The following is a 24585-nucleotide window of genomic DNA, read 5'->3' as shown; positions in this document are numbered from 1 at the left end:
TCAAGCCCCAAATTAAGAAACACGAACTTGACAGGTGCTTCCTGTGCATGCGGAGATGAGGGAAGTAGAAGTGGGTTTCTCAAGTAAGGGATAATGACGATTCCGAGAACAGGTAATTTGTTTCTTCTCTCCAAGGCAGCTCAGCAGGGGGGAGCTCCTGGCCCCGCTAATGAAGCTGTACCGCCTGCGGTGGGTAATGGGTGCCGCTTCTGCGAAGAGCTTATTACGTGAGTGAGATGCGTTTTGGAAGGCTGAAAATTGCTTTTCTCAGGTTGCAGCGACTTCCCCTCATTTACAGGAGATGCCCAAGTGGATCAGGCCAGCTCACTGCTTTCCAGCACAACAAATACAAGGTATTCCGGAACCATCAATTAGCCGGGAGGCTGAGGGTGTAAATGCCTGTTTACTTCATCTCCTCACTGACATGGGCTGGTTTTCCTCATTCAATGATTTGTCCAGTGTGGTTTTAAGTGTGAGGTTATAGGCTCCTTCCACTGCTGGTCTAGCAGCATTCACGGGCAGGAAGTTTTCATTGGCAGTGAATATCATTTTTCCTCAATGACATTCCTTCATTCTTAATTGCATTCCGATAAATTAGGCTCTGTAATTCCTTCAGTCTGGTGCTTAAAGGCTTTCAAATCTTTTTATTGGAAATTAATGTTCGTCTAACCCTACACCATAATGTAACTATGCTAAACTTGGTTACCTCTGTCGCCCTCCTCTTAAATCAGTTTAGTATCTTGCTGTTTTCTGCAGAACTTCCTGTAGTTCTGTAATAGACGTTATTACTCAGCACCGTGACTTACAGTTTTGGCTGCTTCATCTCTCAAAACTGGCAATGGGATACTATGCACCTTGAAAGATATAATGCAGATGTCTCATTTCTGCTGTCCTCAGTGCAAATTACTAGAGCGGGTTTGTACTTACCACCCTGGGCTCCCTGCAGAGGACACATCCCTCTTTTCAACAGTTGTGATCTCAGCCAACTGTTCACTTCAGAATACAATGAAGTTCACCTTTTCTGAAAATGAAGGTGGTTTAAGAGGAATAAAGGTCCTTCCCTTCACGTGTTTCCATATGTTTCAGTATGTAAAATGTTTTACCGGAGGGAGGGGACACCATACAAACCCCTACTGAATTAGGATGCCATAGAGCACAAAGACAAAGCCAGTAAGATGCATCTACTTCATCAACGTTACAGGACACTGACAAAGTTATCAGTTCCACAGCACTATTCCAGCAGGTTTTATACCACCAGTAGCATTTGTTGTAATAACCAGCAGGAATTTAATAAAATATAGTTCAGAACATAGATACCATCCCAGCAAGGGCAGATTAAATAGCCTGGTGAGATACCACGTTCCAACATACATCTTTTTATGCTCACGGATCTGACTCCAAAGGCAATGCCAGCAATCAGCCCAAACTTGTAAAATTTAACTTTTCACACTTCAACTTCCTTTCTTTTTGGCATTCCCAGGAAGCTTATGACACCTGAAAACATTAATCCACCATATGCTTCACTCAATTCCTAAATTACTCTTCAGTTTCCTCTCTCATCCTTCAAACGGAACCTCGGCTGATAAAGGATGCGCCAGGAACATATGGATTCAGCCTGAAAGGGCTCATACAAGTTGTGACAAATTCACTTCTCTGAGCATTAATCCACTTTAATCCAATTGAATCACACACCAAACTCTCAAAATCCTTGCGGCTTTGACAGCACCAGTTCTGGTAAAATTTAAAGGTTAACAAATTCAGTAGATCCTGCGCTACTGGTATCAACATGTAGAACTCTGAGGGTTGAGTTAATGAAGTAGAGACCACACACTGGTAATACTCCAGGTTTTTTCCAACAGGATGTAGAGCCCAGAAGTCTTGCCTCAGAATGCAAGTGCTGTAAGATTACCATGCTTCAATAACCCAGTCATTTCTAGCATATCAAAGTAAGAGGAAGATACAAGAAGATATAAAACGTGCAATTTTGATACAGCTTCCTCCCTGCTTGAGGAAGCAAAGTGTCCCTAAATCTCTAAATGCCTCATGCAGGCACAGCAAATAAATGATCTGGGGTGGGAGATGACAATCTCTGAGACCCAAGAGGATGGGGGAAAGCTATTAAAAAAGCTGTCGAGTGTATCATCTTGCTGTAGCACTCTTCTTGTAAGAGATGCAAGAGCACTTGCAGCTGTTAAATACTGAGGAGAAACAGCTTAACATCCAAGTGTAGCCCTCAGAGGGGATCCTACAGAGCGACAAGAGCTTTTAAAGGCAGATGAAAACCTGAAGGACACCAAAACTAGATGAGATACTAAGAAAAAATACCCAATACCATCCAAAATATATAAAAATGTGTATAAACCCTTACGTATAAAAGCCTTCCTCCGTGCCCTGAAGGAAGAAATGATGCTTACTCACGTACATGCCATTTGTACCCAATTCAATAAACTAATGTTGTGACTGACGCACTCTGCACTCAAATGCAATAGAAAACCAAGGTCTTGACCAGCTGCAGTCTTGAAAGATATGAGGGCTCTCGGGAAGAGCAGACGTTAGTCTGTGTTCGGGATGATTCCATCCTGGCCATTTCCCTTAGCATTGAATTTTCACGGGCAAGGGCATCCTGATTCACTCTGAGCCCTGCACAGCACAGCACAGGAAACACGTTTATCCCAGAAGATGCTGCAGTGACAGCCTCAAAATAAATGAAAGGGCTTCAGGATCAAAGGCATGATGTAAAATGTTAGAACAGTTTCCATCTCAAGGTCATCCAGACAAAACCTATTATGGATCCTGTAATAATAGAAGCAGCAGCTTCATCGAAATTAATTTATTTTGAGAATATCCCTTTTAATCCTCCATGCATTTTTTAGCACAAAAAGTTGGATTTTTATCACAAGCTCTTCCATAAAACTTCATATCGTATGTCTGGTCATGTGGCTGTTTGAGCAATTCCTCATTGGAAATCCCATGCCTGTGAAACCTCGGCAACACGGGCAGTAAGTGACCTACACAAAGTTTAATAGAAAAATTTTACTGAATATCCTCTGTTTAATGTAAACAAGGCAGGAGGCAAAACAAGGAGTATATATTTTATATAGTTACACTATTTTACAGGGCACAGACAGCATCGGGGATCATGGTTTGAAAACCCTGTATGAGATGCAACATCAGATATGGATTTTCCATGTAGCCCCAAGCCTACTACATCATCCTTCCATTTTAGCCAGCACTTCCCTTTAGTTAGTATTTCTTTTAGCACGACAAACAGCAGTAATAAAATGCTACCTGTGAAATTACACAGCAGGTTATGGTAGAAATTACCATGCATTTACAAAGCCATTCCATGATTACTTGTGCCCTGTAAAATGAAGTGCGACAACCTTTACACTAATCATAGTGTAAGCAAGCTCAGGATTCTGGTCCTTTTATATATATATATATATGTATATATATACATAGGTGATGTACAACCAGACTCAAGCTGTGGCTCAAGTCACAGCTCTTATATTGCACAGACAAATACATAGTAAGAACATTACACAGACAGGATCTGAATACCAGGAATATTACAGTCATATGAGAAACTAAGGACAAACTTGTTCTACCAGAGCTAGTACATGGCTTATTACAAAATGTTCTGTATCAGTCTAAATCAAATACATACTTTAAATGGAAAAAAAAGTAAAAAATGTGTCTATTTACACACAGGATTAAAATGTGGTTTGGATTTGAAATATAAAGTTACTCTAGTATTACCTCTCAAGTAGTTCAGTCTAATACTAGTGGCCGTATTCTCTAAGGTGATAAGCACTTGCATCTTCCACTGACAGTTGGAGGATCTGCATATGCTGTGAACTTCAGGCCATGTATTTTCTCAGGTGTCCACCTCTGGGTAATAAATAACCACATACAAACACACATACACAGAAAGGAAATGGGCACCTCGATGACATGCATAGATTGGAAAGGTGAAAACATGGACCTGGACTAACCTCTAACCTTTTGTTTTTAAAGAAAGTGCATGAAAAATATCACCACAAAAAAAAAATAACGAAACGAGTTCCATCTCTTAAGGAAAATTAAATCACTTCTACAAAAATAAAGGTCACTGTCACGGTAGTTCAGGGTTTATAGGCAGCACTCACAAAAGCAGTTTAGGCTAAAGCAACTTGAAGGATTGCTTCATTTCCATCAGGATGGATCCAGGTCTTATAAATTTATCACTGAATACATTTGGTTTGCAAGAACATTGCCAATATTGCTGGAGTTAATAATAACAATTATATCATGAATGAGTGCTTATACTTACATCTACTTATTTTCCTCATGGACAAGCTTGAAGGAATTGTGTTTGCAGCTCCGTAGGCTGTTTTGCATTAAAATACCACAGAGGCTGCAGCAGTCCTTCCAGAGGCTGACTGATACAATTCCTCACAGTGCAATGAGCTTAGGTATCAGTAAAAACAACAACTGCAACAAAAGAGGTGATGTGAATGCTTTCTTTTGAGATCAAGCATCTCTTGAATGGCTTTATAAACTGTTATATTACTTGGAATGCTCTTACAAGTTCTGTTTAACATTTTTCTCACTTTCATTTATACTACTAGTATTATCACTTCCAGTTTGCACTGAAATTGGGACATTAGAAGTATTGTGGAACATACACTTTTAAGGAAATAAATAATGAAAATAGAATATTTGAGGAAAAAGTAATTAAGCTCAAGCAAAACCAACAAAGACCCAAATGCAGTAAAGCATCGGTATCTGTGCTCAACAGCTTAACTTTGTTCATGTAAAAAATTGTGATTTAGGAATCAAATTCTTGAAATGAAGCTTTAGTTTAACTGCTTTTCTGAATTGGGACCTTATTTATAACAAATGTATGTATTAAACATCACTGCATAGACATTTACATGTTCTGAACTATGTGTCGGGTATGTTACATTAACGAAGCTTCTAATATGGGCTGACTGCAATACACATCCCTAAAAATCATTTGCTACTCTTCTAAAGACCGAAAATGAAAAAACCCATTATTTTTTTAACTTTATCCTACTATGCTATTTAACCTGAAAACACTTTGGGGCTAAATTCAGGGAAAAAAAAAAAAGTTGAGGAATTAAAACAAGCTTTAGTTTGCCAGATAAATGCAACGCATTGCACACAAACCTCCCAGTTTAGGGAGCCACTGAATACAGGTTTTACCTGCCAAAATGCTTCCCCAGTTCCAGAACTGCTCTTCCCAGCTGAACCTTTACTGGAAGCTTTTATAGCAGGACCTTCTTCATTGTTGTGACAAAAATAAATGTAGTCCATTAACTGTGACACTGTTGTAATTAACCTGCTAACTTAAAAGGCCTCTCAACAGCCAGGTGCCATAAATATTAAAAACCAAGACCTCAAAGGCATAGATGGATTCAGAGCAGAATCTGATTCTAGGTACAGTCATGTAAATCCACAGAAATTCTAGTGACTGAGTGAATCAGTCCATATTTGCATAAGAGCAATCACATCTGAAAGGGGCACCAGCTGTGCAAACAGGGTAGTAGGAAAGATAAAGGTAGAAAGACAATGTAAACACAAGGAGCTAAACTCTACCTTACCTGCCTATGCTGTTGTGTTCATAGGAGGGGAAAGAGGTACTACACACTTGTGGCGAGTGGGACAGGTCTCCAATCCAAGTCCCACAGTGTGATCTGAAGGTTAAAGCACTTGAAGGTTAAAGAACCTGACAGTGCACCCGTGGCAGTGAGCAGCAAGGACTGCCTGAAGCACAGGCTGCCGTCATGCTAGAGATAGAAGCAAAGCACACTGAGGTCCGAATGGCCCTCTGCTTGCAGTGCAAATGCCTGCCCTGCCTGATAGTATTCATATTGAAACAGAGACATCTCTGAGATGATGACATTCACTGAGACATCTCTGCACCCCAGCACTATGGAAAGCAGGAGCAAATTTTGGTCCTGTATATGGTATCCACACTTTAACTGAATTGGCATCAGTGAATCTTTTGCTGGGCACTAATGTGATGGTTAGATAAGCAGTGAAAACACTGCTAAAAATGATGAATGTTTATGCTGCCAATTTTCAAGGCACAAAAGATTCTTAACGCAATTCAGGCTAAATACCAATGTAAAAGAAATTGAAAATACTGTTTCAGCAACGACTTCTAATGACCTAAAATTAACTTCCCTGTAAAGGTGACGTAAGTCAAGCAACTAGAATTCACATATAAAAACCTAAAGCAAATCTAGTTACGCAGACAACCTGAAGAGCAATCACATGGAATGACAGAGGCAAACATGCTAGGAACATGTACACTTCAGATATATTTGTTACAGATGTGATGCTGAATCAGGATTAATTCCATTAGTACTGATTTTACACTGATATATCTCTTGGATTAATCCACTGGGGAATGAGGCTCAGAGTTGTCTTTAAGATTCACCAGAACAAAAATGATTCCTCATTAATATATCCTACTGTATATGGATTAGTGGGGTTTTTCAACCTCTTCATTTTCAATAATAAACACTGCAACTATAGTTGTGATTTCCTTTCATATATCCAACTGAAAAGAAAAAGATTTAAGACATAAAAATGTTATAAAATTAATTTGCTTTTAAAAGTAGTATGGTCACAAAAGCGAATTGGTGCACGTGAGCCCCAGAACATACAAAAGACCATCTCTCTATGTAATTGTCATTACAACAGAATAACCAAGGTCTGATGCCTGTGGGTTCTTCATGCAGCTTTTGCAGCTCTTCACACAGTGGCTAGAAACGCTATGTATTGGTTTCTCCCCAAACTCCTTCAGTCGTATTCTAGGCCCATTTGAATCCCTCTCTCTTGCAAAGTCAACATCTGGTGAAAGCAACTTGTCTTGCCATTCTGCCAAATGTCAACTGACACTTTGCCAGGAGGCACCACCTCTTCTTATCTGGGTGTTGTCAATAGTCTGTCAATAGTCTTTTCGACTGAAACAAGCTGGGTGGTTTTACAAGCCTGGCTGCTCATCAAGGCTGCTTATGGTGTAGATGAGGCATGATACTTCACAAACGCAATTGCTGCCAGCTCTTTGCAGAACTCTTCCAGCACAATCACGCCCTCTAGTAACGTCATGTGGTCAATGCTGAGGAAGAAAAAAAACCAGCGGAGAATCAGGACTGCAACTCAAAAAACCCAGCCATGGGTCTTGGAGAATATGCAACGTTTACTCACATGGGCCCTTCTGGCTCCAAGCCCAGCAGGCGTTTTCTGACCAGCAGAAGTTTGGGAGTGAAATCTGGGATGCGCTGGATTCTAACCATGAGGTCCCCAACGACCTGTTAAGCACAATGCCATCAACACACAAAGTTAACACCTTTGCAGAGTGTCTGGCACCAAGGTTAAATGAGACTTCAGCGCCCAGGATGCAGCATCCTCATGAAACAACATGCCCCAAAAAGAGGGGGTGGGTGCAAAAAGTGGAGATACCAAAGGACAGGAACTCCTGAGCCTTACTTGCTGTAGCTACAAATGGTATTACTTATTTTAATTAACGATTAATTTGTCTTAGTAAATGTTGACACAGGCAATTGACGAGAAAATTCCTGGATTTAGGGAAAGCACAAGAAGAGAGAGTGAAGATTCTATTTTGAAACGGGGAGGGCTGCAGGGAAAAAGGGAGCTAAGCCCTCTGTAAGTACTGGGCAAGCATTATTAACAGGCTGCCGACCAGCTTAATAACAGCTGGTGCGTGGGACAGGCGAGGGATCTCTGACTGAGGAGACTGCAGTGTGACAGGCACCCAGCCAGCACTTCGAGGATGCAGGTCTGACAGGAAGAGATGGAATCAGAGAGGGAAAGGAAGGGGATTTTGATAAATCCAGGACATGGTTGTCAAGAACAGTCTTCATCAAAAAAAAAAAATAGAGGATAAGCAGAGATATTCATCCAAGCACAGGATATTCAGGAGTTGTCTTTGCTTGTGTGTGTATCAAAACCATCTCTTTCCCCTCCAGGTGCAAACCTGTACTTGGCCTGTTCTCAAAGCACCACCTGATGTTGCCAGCAAGTGACAGCAATGTGACCTAGTCCGGCTTAAAGCAACATCATTGCCAAAGGGGATATTTTGCATCTATACAATGAAATTAAGCAAACAAACAATTCTGAAGACACAGAATCATAGAATGGTTTGGGTTGGAAAGGACCTTAAGATCATCTAGTTCCAATCCCCCTGACATGAGGACACAGAAATAAATATTCCAATGTTTTTGGTAGAAGTCCAGTATCTTGATTCAAATCAAGAGCATAAATATCTACTTTCAGTGAGAAGCCATTTGCCAACTTAAACTATGCAGCAACTACTATCACTAAGCACAAAGCCAATAAATACATCAGTGCTGTACAGCCATATGTAAGTATTAACTGTGTGTTTACTCACCCTGACAATAACAGAGAAGAGAGACCTGCAGCCAGAAGCTAGGTTTACATAAGGATCCAAAAGGTATTCGTGTATATGAGGGTGGGGAAACAAGGCCAGTTTGGACAACACTGAAGTAACTTGTAAATTTACATCATAGGGCTGCAATAAAACAGGAAAACACAGAGCTTAGTTATTTTCATGCTGGCTCCTTTTCATCCAGCCAGTGTTTATCTAACTACTAGAACCTTATATACAGGCTTATGAATAAAGATAAAAAAATAGATTAGAAGTCAGGCCCAAACCCTCTGCTTTCTACAACAGGATTGATGTTAATATGACAGTTTGATATTAGATGTTATTATCTATTTAACTGCTACAACCAGTTGAAGCTTTTGCACACTTGTTTATTGTAGGAGAAAGCCTTTTCCTGTAAAACATTTCTTCAGCTCAGTAGCTAAACAAATAGCATAGAATCAGCCTAGATTAAACATCTGCTTGCTTCTCGTGGAAAATACACTGTGAAGTATAAAAGCTCAGGAAATGAGAGAGACAAATCCATATTTACAGCTAATATGGTATTTCTCTTCCTCTACTTTCTTTTATCTCGGAAAGAATCATTTCAGAAGGCCCAGTCATCTTGTGGCAGCATGCTATGGGAGATGAGACAGTCCTAGGCTGGGAAAACGGAATTCTAACTCCCTTTCCCCAAATCAACCAAATGGAAGAGTGAACACCGTCGGATGCTGGAAGACACTCATCAGTCGTAAGGAAAAAACAGCACCTAACTTTCTAGGGAAAAAATAGAGTGCCTGGCTTAAAGGATTTACCACTCCAGTGAGAACCTCATTTCCATAAAAGCAAGTCTTTTCACCATAGCTTCTTTATGTTCCAAGTACTTTTTTTCCATCTTTGATTTTCTCGTCACAGTGAAAACAAGCTGACATTTTAATTCAGCCCAAATCTGCAAACTAGTGGAATTTCCTTCCATCTATTCAGTGGTGGAACAGACTACATTAACAAGAGATGGACAGGCATTCCCTTGGTATACCCCTATGCCAGTCTGAAGATGTTACCAATACACACAAGGTTTAATTTAACCTTGCTGATTTTACCTGAATCAGATTACAGGGCCCTCATTCAATCTCTTTGACTGCATATTGGCAGTAACATCCTCAGTGGCATAATCACATCTAGGAGAGGATGATTTTATGGCCTCAAATTATCATCTTTATGCTCCCAAGTTAGCATTCTATTGCAGAATCAGAGAACAGATTCTTCCCGTCCAAACTCTGTAAGGTTTGGAAGAATTCAGCTTCAGATTAGGACAGATATATTTAGATATGTCTAGATGTCTAAGCTCTCATTAGCCTACTCAACAGAGACCTGACACTTGATAACACTTGCCTACACACAAACACCTCGTGCTATCTCAGATGCTCAGGAGTATCTGCTGGTCTCTTGACGGTTCTAACAGAGGGTGGATGCTGCGAGATCTGTGTTATAACCATCTTCCTGTGGGAATATCTTGGGCATCACAAAAATGGCAACAGATAGCTCAGTTCAGGTACCTTAGTCAACCTTTCAGTCAATACAGTCAAGGAAGCTGAAAGAGACACCTACTTGCTCTTCAGTCTGACAGCCCCAGAGCCTCCCAGAGCTGTTCTGACAAAACTTCCACTGACTAGATGTGGGCACATAACTAATACTTGGGTTCCTTATTCGTTACCACACACTGCTGCATTGCTAAGGGAGTTGTCTTATAGATCTTTTGAAGCAAAAGCACCTATTTCTCCCAGTCAGTGGCAGTTACTCCTGTACTTGATATTCCAGCAACAGATTCATCCCAATCTTCTAACAAATGAAGCTTTCAGACCCTGGACCAGAGATGTTATAGGTAAAAGAGATCACTGCATTTTGAGTTATTGTGGAAAACTTACTCTTCAGACAGAAACACAAATTCCTTCCATAAATCCATCCCACTGCCTACCTAGCTGAAATGAAGGTCTTTAGAGCTGTCTGAGTCAGTCAATTCATTAGGAAGCTTTGAAGCCATGAGCATTATCTGGTGTTCACAAGAAGAGAAGGAAACGAAGCAGCAACATGTGCTGCATTGTTCAGACAGATTGCTGTTGCAAATTGAACTAATTGAGAGCATTAAGGAAAGCTGCTTCTTCCCATGGTGCTTTTATTTCTGCCCATATGTCAGCAGACTCAGTAAGGCAGCCTTATTGTCAGGTAACATGATAAAAAATTTGTAACTAAAAAGGTTAAAACCAGCAAAATTTGCAGTTCAGGAAATTCTTACAAAATTCTTAGGAAACAGTCAGTTCCATGGAAATGTGTAATAGTAACAGGAGGAAGAATGTACTATTGAGCAGATGAGGTACTGGATTTGAACAGCCTTGAAACAAGTTACTTCACCATCTTCTGTCAGAAACTAAGTTGAATGATACCTTCCACCTGTGCAAAGTTTTCTGATATCTACTGATAAAACCTGATAAAACCCCAAGAACTACCTACAGTACTGTGACAAAGTGAAACAGACATTGAACACAAGCTGTACTGTGTCCCCACTAAAGGCTTTTCAACATTTTTCACTTTGGACATTAGCACCCATTATATCAAAATAGTTGCTGATAAGATCCAGGTTTTGCTGTTTTGTACTATTTTGCTTTTTCCCTATGTGATCTGTGTGTTTCATTGTGAATAACCCCTAGGAATTTCAGGGGCTTGGTATGATGCAGGAAGAATTCACCCCTTCTGATTCAGGCAGTCTACTTTAATTCATCTGGTGTCCAGAACCATTTTTGACTCCACAGATCGTACCATTTTGCTTGACTAACCCAAATGTGTGCCATGCTGACAGGCAGTATATCAAACTGGGGACTGTGCTTCCATGCCAGATGCTACTTTTGTTGTAATCATACAAATCTGATACTCAGGTCTTTCTCAGGCGATGTAACTTGGGATCTTTACTTTCTATAATTTCTGTGTCATTGCTCAGACAAGGTTTTCATATCCATGACGCTCATTTTTCCTATGAGCTGATGATGGCCAGTCTTCATGACTCCAATCTGTAACCATTTCAGCTAGTCAAGTGTGCAGAACATGTTTACTGGAAACAAAACCCAGAGAATACACAACATAGCTATGGAAATATTTGGCTTTCTTTTCTCACTTCTGAATTGCAAAAGTTGGTACTTTGAAACATCCTTCTCCCCTGAACACACACAGAGCTGACCAAGAGGCTAGTACTGGCTTCCTGACATGTCTCCTATTTCTGGTCAATGAAACATTTGGCACCAAAAAGGTGGCTAACAAAGGTAAGAGAGTTTTTGTTCACTACTTCTGTTAAATTGACAATACTGATCACTACAGCATCCTGCAATCTACAGAGACCTGCACCAAGGACATGGGACATTACACAATAACATGATGCTGTAACAGACACCGCAGCAATGGAACTCCATGGGACCTTATGACGATTGCCCCTTAGTAGTGATGGAAGTATCAGAAATTGAATTAATAACTTGCTTTTTCTTACCTGATCAAGAATCCTGCCCATTCTTTCAAACAGGACTTTCAAGAAGTGTCCTTCAAAAAATGATGCTTCTAAATTGCACTTTTCCAAAGGTCTGGGAGATCCAGGCCACTCCCACCGTAAACAGATGACACAATAATCCCGGAACTAGAAAAATGTAGTGAGGAAAACAGACTTAAGCCGCCACAGAAATAATTTCATTTCCTTTTAATAGTCCATACACCTTAAAACCATAATCTGGAGCTAAATGATAAATCTAAGCTCAAAAAGAACAATCATTCTAAAGTAAACACTGTCAGTTTCCATGCAGGCACCTCATTTTCTTCTTGACATTCATGCTATTAGGGTAGTTTCAGAAACAATGAGTGGAGAACAGAGCTCCAAAAAGCAGCTGGGGCCAAAACACAAAGCAAAGCCAACAATACACATCCTGATCAGGGTTCCTCTAAAGCAGGAACTACATTCATATACATTCTTGCTGCCAGTACGTTACCACACTTTCACTGAATTATATCTTATCTTGATATCCAATCTATATTGCTCCCTAATTCCCAGGACAGGAAAGGCACGTATATATGCAGGATGTACAGATGAAAAGGGCTTCCTCTTCCCTCTCTTTGTTTCCAATCACCCACAACAGTCTTTCCCTATGTTTGTCTCCCATTTGCTACGGGCTGCCTGATGTCTCACTTTCACGGAATTATACCTTGGAAGGAGCATAGGTCACAGCAATGAAAATAAGGAACACAGGAATAAACAGCAGCAAAAGAGAGACAAAACAGACTCAGCAATTCTTCACTGCTCATAGCTTACCTACTTGTGCAGGCTCCCAGGAACAGAAATATGGAAGCAGAACAGCTATTTGGATGTAATAACAGCAATAGGCAGGGCTATTCTTAGGGGGGAAATATTTTAAGAGTAGCCACAGCATTGTCAGGAAGTGACAGAAAGCAATTCTGTTCTCTAATAACTCCCAGAATACTCTTTTTCCCAAGACATGAAATACAAAGATGATATGTGTTTTCTGGCATCCAAGAATAGAACATAGGGGAATTTTACATCAACTTTTTCCTTATTCTCCCTTTCTTTTCAGGGGACACCACAGATAAAACATATCATAAATAAAGAAGTCCAAGCTTCCCATCTTAAACTGCTGATATCATAATCCAGGGGTTATGGAACTTTTGAATTACCTACCAAATAAAGTTCTCCCAATTACTCCACTCCTTTGCATAATTTTTCCTATTCTAGAAGATTCACAGGGCTTCAATAAGAAAACTGCAAACAATCAATGATTGTCTTCTGACCAAGGAAACTTTAGATTATGTTGGTAAAAACAAACCCCACATTTATTTCCAACCAGTCAATCATAAAGCTTTCCCTACCTACCAAAACTCCCAACTTCAAACTGATCGCCTTAGGCTGCACATTCCCTGTGAAGAGCCTTTATTTTTGAAGTCCCAGATTGCATAACTCCTATGCAGCATTTTAATTTCCCTTTAGTCCTTTCAAACAGCTTGGCAGGCAATTCTCCAAGAGAATGCAGATAAATGCAAAAGCAAATTAAGAATCTATCTGCAGTTCAGATTTTCTCTCAGTGTGTTTGTTATATGAATATTAATGCATTTAATGTCATCCACTATTCCCACTAGAGTAATACAAGGTGGATTCACCATCAAAAGATCTCTCAAGATAAGTCTTCATTAGAAAACAAAAATTGGATTTTCCCATCTTCCATTACCAAAGATGCATTTAGCAGGACTATTTATAGAACCATTTGGATATTCTCATAAGCATTTCAAACTCTTAAGGACTAAGGAAGACTTCACTGACTTACTTGTCTGTGGGCATCTCTGAGGTAAGTATCATAACCTGTACCCTCCACGTGGTATGAGGACTTAGCTTCATCGGGTACGAGACAGAGGAAACTAAAGAGAAAAGACATACATTAATGATTATCTATAATCCACAGAGCACCAGATCAATACTTTCTCATCATCTGTGACAAGTCTACACAACACTGAATTGTCTGGCCAATTAATCCACAGTTTCTGCCATAACTTTATGTGAAGAACAGAGAACACAAAATCTATTTAAGCACGTCTCTTCTAACTGCTGTTTGTAATAACAAGATGCCTACTTCAGAACTTTTGTATCTAGCACTAAAATGCTTCCACTAGCCCCAGTGGAAGCATTTTCTGAAAACTAGCAGACAGAATGGAGATAAAAAGGAATATGCATAACCAGGTCAAGTATTTGCTAAAGGTCAGACTCAATCTTACTAGAGCATAAGGAAAAGGTACTGGGGAATAAATGAGCCAAAAGAGAAGGAGAATTACAGTTAAAATTCTTCTTAACCTACTGCATAGGCAGTTTTATTTACCATAGTTAGTTGGTGGAACATCTAAGAATGCACAGGAGCGTTTGCTTATAAATGTCCCAGTTACAAATATCACAGCCTTTGCCAGGTATGCAGTACAAATACTGTATGTCCTTATTCCTTCACCAATATCTGTCCTAAAAAGCATCAGGAAATTCTGAATCTTAAGAAAGGAGCTGTCTTTGAAAAATAAATAAAAACCTTAAAATTTCTGGACAGCAAAATAAAACTCAGTCTTTGGACCCTGTTTCCAAATTTCAGCTTTCTCCACACCCAAAGAACTGCTGGAGGCTCCCGTAAGATTTATATCCAGAAATATGTAGTAGATGACTTTTAGCATGGAGTTCATCTTAGCTGAAAAAATACAAATTGGCAAAACACTGCAAATCCTGAAAACATTTCTGCTCAGTGATGGAGATTGCAGGAGGTGAATTTAGGAGAGTGTTCTTTATGTCTTTGCTCCAAACCATGTCCACCATCAACTATATATAGCAGTACTAAGGGAAAAAGGGCAAGAAGTGATAACGCCATTCCACGCTGACTGTCCTTGGGCTGTTTGCTTCCTCTGGCTAACACCTTTGATTATTTTTGGGTAAGTAGCTAGGTCAGCACTGAAATACCAGTGCTGCTTTGCTACTGTGTATTAACAGAGCAAACAGCATTTGTCCTAATACTAGTTGCTAAGAGAATTACCATCACCAAGTTGCTTAGAGCAGAGCCTGTCCTCTTTGTGATATCCTATTTGCGGTATGTCTAACATGCACAAAGATCTGCTGCAGGTGACAAGAGGTGCCCCTTGATTTTCAGGGAACAGAGGATATCTCTAGTATGGCAATTATTTGCTTATATGTGCATGTTTAAGGAACTTTAGGAAGTTTGAGGATTTTTTTCCCTAAATTTATGGCAAGACTCCCCAGGCTTTTCCAGGAAGGCCAAGTCCTGTAACAGCAGTTTAAGCATAACAAATATTTTTGAGAAAGGAAAGTTTTATAATCAGTGAGGCTTTCATCACAAATTCTGAGTATTCAACTAGATTGTTAGCTGGAAAGTTATTCTATTTTTCTGATTTATGTCGAATTATTTTTACTTATTGTAAGCTCTAATCTTTCAGGAGTAGCTTTCTGATAAAATGCCACATAATTTCCTCTGTGGAGTCGTTTTACCAGCTGGCAGAGAATAACATCCATTAGAGTACATTTAATTTGCACAGTGTGTGCAGACACCCACACATTCAGAGAGTTCTTTAAGTGTTTGTTTCTTACCTATTTACAATTTTATGAACTTCAGTCTTCCCATCGTTTTTTTGATGTTCTGGACTGACAGGTGGAGAAGGACTGAGCCACTCTTGAGTTGACAATGTGTTATCTGGAGACAGGTCAGTAAATAAAGGATCTTCCTCTAGGTCTCTGTGAGATTGTATTAGACAAAAACATAATCATTCATAGAATGTTATGGGAGGCAGGAAAATCTCTGGGTCAAAAGGCATGCTTTCTATTTTAATTCTCTGAACAACTAAGGTGTTTTCCAGAACAGTATCATATGCACATCTTTTACCTAATTAATAATAGCAACCCTTACAAATACCAACCTTTACAAATACCCAAGAAACCTTGCTTGAAAGAAAAATCATAACTTTTTTATCTGAACAACAGATCAAACATTTCTGACTTATACAAAATCACTGCATTCAATCATTTAAAACTCTTTAGCCACATTTTTTACACGAGAGAGTTATAATTCAGGAAATCATTAGGTATTTTAGATTACAGAGAAATATCTAAGTTAAGATGCCTAAAATGACTGGTGTGACTAGTCTTTACCCCCCCCATCAGTAGAAAAGGAGTTACAAGAGTTATGTAGGATATTTAAAAGAATTTTATGTAAAGAGTCCCAGAAAAGTTCTTCCATCAAAAAATAATTCCAGAACATAAATGTAAGCAAGACACCCAAGTGACTGACTTCAAGAATAGTCTCACTGAAAACAATACAAACATGCACAGACTTAAGCTAAGTAGATGCATGAGTGAAGTGAATATGAGGACCTTTGAGTACCTATCATTCTGGAAAGAGGCTTTTGATAATTTTGGCTTTTCTATTACTGTTCTAAAAACTTCCATAAGTTGCTGATATAATATTTTCTCCATCATTTTATAGATATGGGTTAATACATAGTGCACTCAAAGTGTTGTGAAAGCTTCCCTTAAAAAAAGAAACTTACACTGCTCCTGCAATCTGTCCATTCTCTACCACGTCTTTATCTTCTTGACAGAAAGGCTTGTATTCTATATAGTTTCTTTCTTCTAAATTTCTCAGAACCAAATTATAAAGAATGTGCTCATTGGGTTTTTGCAAAAGGTGCTCGAACATTCGTAAGGTCATTATGCTGATCTGCAACATAAAAAGTGACAATTCAATAAACTGATGCGCCACTGCCTTACACGTTTTCCTTATATCTGGTTCGTACATCCTAGAACACTGCAATTACTTATTTATGTTACGGAAGGAAGCAAAAATCCAAAGGAATATGAGGAAGTTGTTATGCTGAATGTGGTATAAACATGGATGAAGAATTCACACGCATCTGAAAACCAATATGTGGATGTACTTTTTCTCCAGTGAAACAAAACCTGTTCTAAAATCTGGCAAAATAACAATACAAAACACATCCACAGAACTTATAACTTAGCTTTCCATATTACAATCAAATCCACGCTGGAAGACCATGATCATTGTGCCAGTGAGATACAGAACAGGACTTAAAGTTAGTAATAAATATGCAGGATAAACCAAAGTCATACTGGGTCACTATGACTAGAACTACAGGCTAAGATTTTTACATGGAGACATGTAGGCTTTTAAAAGGAGACTGACTTTAAGCAATACAGAGACAGTTTTCAGAGAGAGGTTTGGAGTGCTTAGCTTTGCAAAGATCAACTCATTTATAGAGGTAACTCATTCTGAAAGGGTGAGTAGGTGAAAATACTGCAAAAAGGGGTATGTGAAGGCATAGATCTGTATTTCAGGCAAGCTTGGCTTTCATTTGAAAAAGTAGAGGGTGGAGGTTGCTCCACGTTAAAAATGAAACAAGCAGCTCCTGAGGAGGGATTCTACTGAAGTAAATGATTTTAACAATGTTTACTGTGTGTAAAGTGCTTAAATATTATATCATCTTTTAACTGGCATTGTGTATATTCTGACCACGCTTACTTTCTATATAAACTTTTTACTTTTGTATATATATATATATAGTTTTTAACTACAGCTTATGCGATGATATGACAGAATTGACACAACATGGAAAACAACATCGATAAAACATATAATTAAAATGCAATTACAGAAACCAATTTCGCCCTATCTTACATGGGAGCAAGCCTGACTAGATATGCACAGGGAGCAAGCAAATTTAGCAAGAATCTTTATCAATGGGAACAATGTGCTAGCTGGAGGAAACAGCTTGACTTTCATTTTCTAAAGGGAATCTGTAGGGCTGGCAGTCACCCTTGGCAAAAAAAGTTTGCTGACACAAATATGAGAAGCCCTCACAATGGTGTTTTTACAGTCACTACACGAAAGAGAACTGGCTGGCAGACATTCTTACACCATTATTACTTCTCACCTCGTCAGATATATGATCACAGTGTTCGATTAACCTGTGTCGCAATGGATGTCTGTTGATGTCTGTCAAAGTTTCTGGCTCTCTGTGTTCTCCGAGTATAAAATAAACTGTTTCCTGAAGCAGGACATCTGAAGACACCTGACGAACAATGCGATGCAATAGTGCAGTTGATGTGAGGATTCCCATCTCTGAACTGTTTGAACAAAAAATTTCATGTCAGGTATGTCAAGGCCAGGTTGGATGGAGCTTTGAGCAACCTGGTCTAGTGGAAGGTGTGCCTGCCCATAGGAAAGAGGTTGGAACTAAATGATCTTTAAGGTCCCTTCCAAGCCAAACCATTCTGTGATTCTATCAATCTATGTAGTGGATTTCAGCCGAAAAAAATCAGCTTGATTCAGATTCTGTTCTCCTGTGTCTTGTAGGATGTTACTCACGTTTGCATCAGCTGGGGTTCCATAACATCAATGAAAAATCGTTCCCGCACAGCTTTTGCCATAGCAACAGCAGCAGTCTGAAACAAAAGTACAAAATGGTATGTCTCAAACTCAAAAGCTGAGAAACAACTGGGACTACTTATTTGCTGAATATATTTGTATCATCTGTAAACATTTCAAACCTTTTGTGCTTCTTTGATGAGTTGATCACAGTAGTCAAACCATGAAAGAAATGAAATCAACGCTCTTTTCCCTGGAAAAGCAGATGCATCTTCTTTGTGGCTATAGGAATCCAAACTAGAGAACACAGGCAGAAATACTTGTTTAGTCTACAAGTAACTGAAAAATCTTGGACTTCATTCTTATTGAACTTAACAGAAGAGTTAATGATCTATTGCAATGAAGTGAACATTAAAATAGCTTGTCTGCCAGTCTCTACTAATTTGGCAGTGCTATCATTACACAGGTTTTCAGTGGCATGCTAAAGGGTACATGGCATATACAGCAGAAGAACTCTGGTTACATTATTTCTTGAGTCAGAAGGGAAAACTTATCACCTAGTATGTTCTTCCAGGAAACACAGACCACAGAAACTGAATCAATAACTCCTGTAGTCACAGAACCATAAAATTAAGGCAGCTGTTCTTCTCTACTCTTTCAGCAACCTCAACCAAGTCCACCAAAACCACACAGTGTATACCTGAACTAGACTGTACTTTTCAGAAAAACACATGTATCTCAATTTAAAGGCTCTAAGGAATAACAAATTCATCATTTTCTTTGGTAATGCAGTCCTATAATTATTTATCCCAGTACTCAAAGTTGTGGGGTTTTTCCCTTCTAACTTCAAACTCCAACCACCAGAAATTTTGGTTTTTCAAATACCTTCTTTTTGTCTCAGTACTAATAGATCACGAGCAATTCACAATAATGAAGGCAGAGTGGGGAACAGGAATGTTTTGAGAATCTAACATGCAAGCAATTAGGATAACAGGCCTTTATCTTCTGCTTCATGCTGATGAGTTATGCAGTAACGCTTTCCTTCTTCTTTTTTACTGTAAAAATTTTGCAACAACAGCCTGTTATCAAATACACCCTTCCTGCCCCCCTGCAGCAGCTTATAGTGCTGTGTGCAGTGAAAAGTTTGTTTCCTAATTCCTTGACACCTAAACAAGACAATATTCTGTACTTGATACTACACCTACACTACCACTAATGTAATTCAGTGGAAAAACCTGCCCCCTGAGGAATCTCTGCAAGGGACTGGCAGTCAAACCTGGCCCCATGTCAGAATCACACGTACACTGGACACCCAAAGTCATACTGCTATGCTGCAGCTGGTATCTCAGCTCTGCTCTTGAGACTTTAGCATGGGGGGGAGGAGGGTGTGTGAGTATTTTATACAACTTATCTACCTATAGAAAATTAGTTTCAGGGAGGGGTGTAAAGTCACAAACATAAAATTCTTACCCCCAGTTAATTGCCTCCACTGTCTCAATGTCTAAGGGATCCAGTGACTGAGGCAGGGCTTTGTAGAGGGTGGCCAGCCTGTCTGTCAACAGTTCACACAAACAAGTGCTTTGAGTCAGGCACTTGGCAGCTGCTGGTTCTGGCAAACTCACCAAAAGCATGAGGCCCTCACAGGCCTTTACTGCTATCCGGCCGTCCTGGCAGAAGGGCATGGAAGAATTAATCAGAGGGTGAATGAAGCTCACTTGAAATGAAGAAGCAAACATCCCCCAAATAAACCCTCTCCGTTCCCCAACCACTGAGTGAATGCATTTATTTTTGTTGCCTTTTCAGTCATTGAAACTTAATTCTAGTGAACGTGGATGGCACAAAATAAAGAATCTCACCTGAATCCATGTCAAGAATGCAACTGCAACCTTCAGGTTGACACAACTAGTGCTGTAAGTCAGCTTAAGACCAAGATATTACACAATGTAAACTCTCCATTAACAATAATGATGAGGTACAGCAGTAGATTCGGTTTCCTGCTCTCAATGCTGCTGTGGCAATTACAGGCTTACCCAACCCACCTCTAAGTTTTCTGAAGGAATCCGAGTATGAATTTGAGGATGGAGCTGGGTAAGGCATACAGCAGTTGTTTTTAAAGAAAGCAAACTCTAGAAATAGCCCAGTGCCTTTACAAAAGAAGTGGGTTGGGTTAAGTCAGTACAGTTCAAAGTAGTTTTTTAATTACTCTTTTGTGGTATATTTAACCTAATGATTCTCCTATGTAGCTTGTCTGTGAAACATGCAGCATCCTATACAAATTGCTCAAAACACAGATTACCACCAAACAAACTTCGGTATTATTTTCTAAAAATAGTATTTTTACTTAATCTGAATTGGCAAAGAAAATTGCCGATTTACAACTGCCTGCAAAATAAACCTCCTTTTACTTTTTGTATTTAAAATACAGTGTGTACATACATGTATATTCACTCCCTCTATCCACTTCACCCAGCATCCTAACTACTTCATTTTACCATACTGAATAGAACAAAAACCAAAAAACAAAAAAAGAACTCACAGGACTTTTAGTGAGGTTTAGTAGCGAATTTACTAAATTATAGTCTTGATTTGGACCAACAGTGGAGGACTCGGGTGATGATGCAACATTTAGTTCATCCAGACTGAAAGAGAGATCATCTGGCTGTTGTGGGAGATCATCTTCCTTCTCCATTTGCTCCACACCAGCAGCACTGGGCATTTCTTCAGGCTGAATGGGCTGCCCCATGTCTGTTGTCAAAGAGTCTTGTTCTTTTATCATGTCCTCTGTGATGACACCTGCTGATCCTTTGGAAGCCATTGCTTTTAACTTATTCTGCAAAGCATTTGTTTGGAATTACTCGGTTGAAATTACTGTTCCTCCTGAAGCAGAAACTTACTAAAAGCAATTTTTTAACATCAGCATTTGAAACAGTTCTCTACAAGGCTGGATACAGTCCCCATGCAGAATGTAGCGGGTTGTGGGAGCATGAGAGTTTTTAAACCTAAACCATTTTTTAATCTGCTTAGATTTCTCCTAAGGCCTGTTACCACTCTGCTTCAGGGCTTAATATGCCATTTACAAAGAGACGGCACCTTTTTCTCTGCACCACTGAAGCCACGTATTCACTTGATTTGATAGAAGTTTTTCATTTACCTTATGAGCGCACCTTCAGACTTCAGCACATACTATAAAACATCCCTTTGTAGGTCAAGGCCTAATCCATCTAATGTCTGAAACACTATTTCCAGTTGGAGTCATACAAATTAAACTCATTCTAAACTTCTTGAGATTTTACCTTCAACATGAAAGGGAAATAAAGGTCTTTTATCACTGCAGAGTACTCCCAAGTTGTGTTTCTTATGAAGGAAAAGTTGAGTAGATTGAATAGAGGGAAGATAGCGGAAGTTAGCACTGGATACTACAACAGATCAGAGACCCCTCCTGGAAGCTACAAAGCATCTCTACTTAGCCTGGAAGAAAGTAACGCATCTTCCAATAAATCTGTCTCCAGCCCATAAAAAGACATTTAAATTTGTGCTCTGTGATACCAAGAAGAAACTCACTGCAAGGCAAGAATTCAGTGTTCTTCTGGCATAAGCACAGGTGAGTAATACTTTATTAGAACCATAAATTAGACTTCAGCACAAGACATTTTTTCAAGCGAGTACAGTAGTAAGACTATAAATCCAAATAGCTCCCCTTCTCTATGATAACACCAAAATCATTGCAAATATATCTCAAGCATTAATAATTTAAAAAAGTAACAATTTGGGGTTAATGGTGTTTAGTACCTATAAACCAGCAGGGACTAACTACATGCCAGTCTCAGGCAGCAAACTCAAAAGCTGCTCTGAATGCTTGCTTGATTGACGTGCATTCACTGTGGAGAATTTGTACTGAACGTTGTGATACGCTCATATAACCAACTCCCTGGAGAGGCAACACGGTGGTAAAAGCGGCACACTGCATGCTATAAAATAAGTATGATTTTTGAGTACAGGAGAAAAATTACTCCTTCAACATATGCTTTTTTTTTTTTACAGTGTGAAATGCATAGGGCTGCAAAGCAACCCAAATGTGCCTGTGAACCAAGTCTGTCTATCCCTAAATCTTCTAAAGTCTTCCAGTATGCTCCCATATATTTTAGCAATACGCAGGAATATCTGAATCACAACGATGAGCCTTGCACATAAAGCAGAACTAAAGGCTGGAACTGCATATATAAAATACTTATTTTACACTGGCCTATTATCTCATGTCTAAACTCTTCTGTCATTTGAAAGGCCTTAGTTTAGCTAAGGCATCAATGAGAAGACCTAACACATATAAATGTATACATATCCCTAGAAATTTGTCCATAGCTCATTACTCTGACATTGGCAGGTAACACAAAGCAGTCTGTACATTGGTAGACAAAACATAGGTAAAGTTTTTACATGTATTTAAGCTTCCTATTGTCTAATCATGCAATTCTGCAGCCTTGCTGCTCACCTGCCTCTTGTAAAGGTGCAAAACAGGATCCTGAATGACCTAATAGAAAAGGTTACATAAACATATATTCAATGCTTTCTAGACAAAGTACTCCTCTAAGTGAATTCAGCATCAACACAAAGCAGACAATATAAAAACACATTTTGATATTTTTATGATATGTAACTATCAGAATCTCAACAGCTGTGGTGGATGATGCCATGGCTACGTTCAAATAGATTTAAAAAGAATTCTGTGGAAAAATCAAGTGCTATCACAGCTAATGAGAATCTCTACTTAATTCATGGTGAGGAATACAAAGCTGGTAATTTGTAGCGATGAAAGTAGAAGTGAATAGTGAAGCTACTGTTCATTTTACAAAATGAAGATACAACTTTTTAACAGACACTGTATTAGAACTTGTTTAAGGTCTCAAGAGCAGAAATTGAAACACAGATACTCAAGTATCCCTTTGCAAGAAACACTCACTTGCAAGGAGTATGTCATGTAAGATATGATGAGATGGGGCAACTAAGGAATAAATGAATAAGGAAAAACATGAGGTAACAAGTTTAGCATAAAATAATGACTGAGATAGAGGTGATAAACATCCCTGTGTAGGTTCTTTCTTTCTATGCAAGAACACGGAAAACTCAGTTTAAAGAAAATAATTAAAGCCAAACCAGAATTAGTACATGGATTTTAAAGGTTTAAAACCAGTTCTTATTTCCACAACAGAAGTAACTTGCCCAAGAGATACAGTTATGCCATACAGCTTTAAGCAATATAGGTGAAAGATTTTACTAAATACAAACAGCATTCTGTCAGCTAACTATTTGATATGGAATCATACAAAGGAAATCCTGGGTTTATACATATTCAGTTTTTTATGTTCATAAAGTACTGCAGAAACTGATTAGGAAAAGTCAAAGAAGGAAGCAAAACTAACAGATACAGACAGACTGCTTTGCAGAGACGTATCTGCATCTGTTTCTAATTTTTTGTGATTTGAGAGAGAAATGCCTCACAGAATTCTTATATATTCACCCTTTCATGCATTTGAAAGTCAAAACCAGCTATCAAGTCACAACAACAGCACCTCTAAGAGGCATAGATGTGAACAGAATATTCTATTCTGGACAATTCTGCACCCCAAATACCTTATCTGGAAACAACTGCCTGAAGTTGTGAAGGCATATTCCTTAGGCTCTGACATTTAGAAACAGGAGCTCCAGGAAATACTCTTAAGCTTGCCTGAACTCCATCACCAGCATTTTGTGAAACTAGACATCTCTGAAATTTGGAATCACCTGGGTTTTCATTTCTGATTTTGAATACTGTGATCTTGCTACTTTGGGAAGAATGCCAATGCCTGACAAAACACTTGTGGTTCTTATGATTGGGATTCTTAGGTTTGATTTCAAAGGCACAAATGACATTAAAAGCAATCCCGGTTTGGACTTACTACCTTATTCTGCATGTAATACGTCTAGCAGTTTGCTTCTGAGTGCTTCTAATGTTTAAACACTAACTTGTCAATCCTCACACCATTTCTACAGCTTGTACAACTACAGTGGATACAATGGCAATCAGGGTTGTATTTAATTAAGGTAAAAATAAACTCAAGATGGATTTTTTTAGTACTGACTTATAAGTGATATTCATATACTCAATGGAAAATAATGTATCTTTGCAGTTTAGCAGCCTCTGCTGTTACAGATCTTGTTTGCAGAAAG

At 39.0% G+C, this 24585-nt stretch overlaps 1 protein-coding gene across 3 annotated transcripts in view; it reads right to left on the bottom strand.

The window, feature by feature from the left end:
• Positions 1-2815: 2815 nt before the first annotated feature.
• The window catches only part of FAM160B1 (family with sequence similarity 160 member B1), a 35788-nt gene continuing 14018 nt past the window's right edge, over positions 2816-24585 (bottom strand). Inside the window, exons 6-19 of one of the 3 annotated variants that reach the window (XR_003991539.1) lie at positions 22871-22909; positions 20918-21211; positions 19852-20048; positions 18564-18678; positions 18382-18458; positions 17948-18140; positions 16547-16716; positions 15591-15734; positions 13786-13876; positions 11952-12095; positions 8426-8566; positions 7222-7325; positions 3760-7132; positions 2816-3008 (exon numbers count right to left, since the gene is read on the bottom strand). Coding sequence is in view for 2 of the 3 variants with exons in the window: in XM_030487201.1 (XP_030343061.1) it covers positions 7027-7132; positions 7222-7325; positions 8426-8566; positions 11952-12095; positions 13786-13876; positions 15591-15734; positions 16547-16716; positions 17948-18140; positions 18382-18458; positions 18564-18678; positions 19852-20048; positions 20918-21211; positions 22871-22909 (1815 nt within the window). In the remaining variant the exon portion in view is untranslated. Of the gene's footprint in view, positions 7133-7221; positions 7326-8425; positions 8567-11951; positions 12096-13785; positions 13877-15590; positions 15735-16546; positions 16717-17947; positions 18141-18381; positions 18459-18563; positions 18679-19851; positions 20049-20917; positions 21212-22870; positions 22910-24585 lie in introns of all 3 variants that reach the window. The other 2 variants (XM_030487201.1, XM_030487202.1) reach the window with 2 other exon arrangements.

This window comes from Strigops habroptila, chromosome 5, assembly GCF_004027225.2.
Source record: "Strigops habroptila isolate Jane chromosome 5, bStrHab1.2.pri, whole genome shotgun sequence".
NCBI lineage: Eukaryota > Metazoa > Chordata > Aves > Psittaciformes > Psittacidae > Strigops > Strigops habroptila.
The sequence above is the reverse complement of the archived record's forward strand: the minus strand, read 5'-3'. Positions and strand labels throughout refer to the sequence as shown.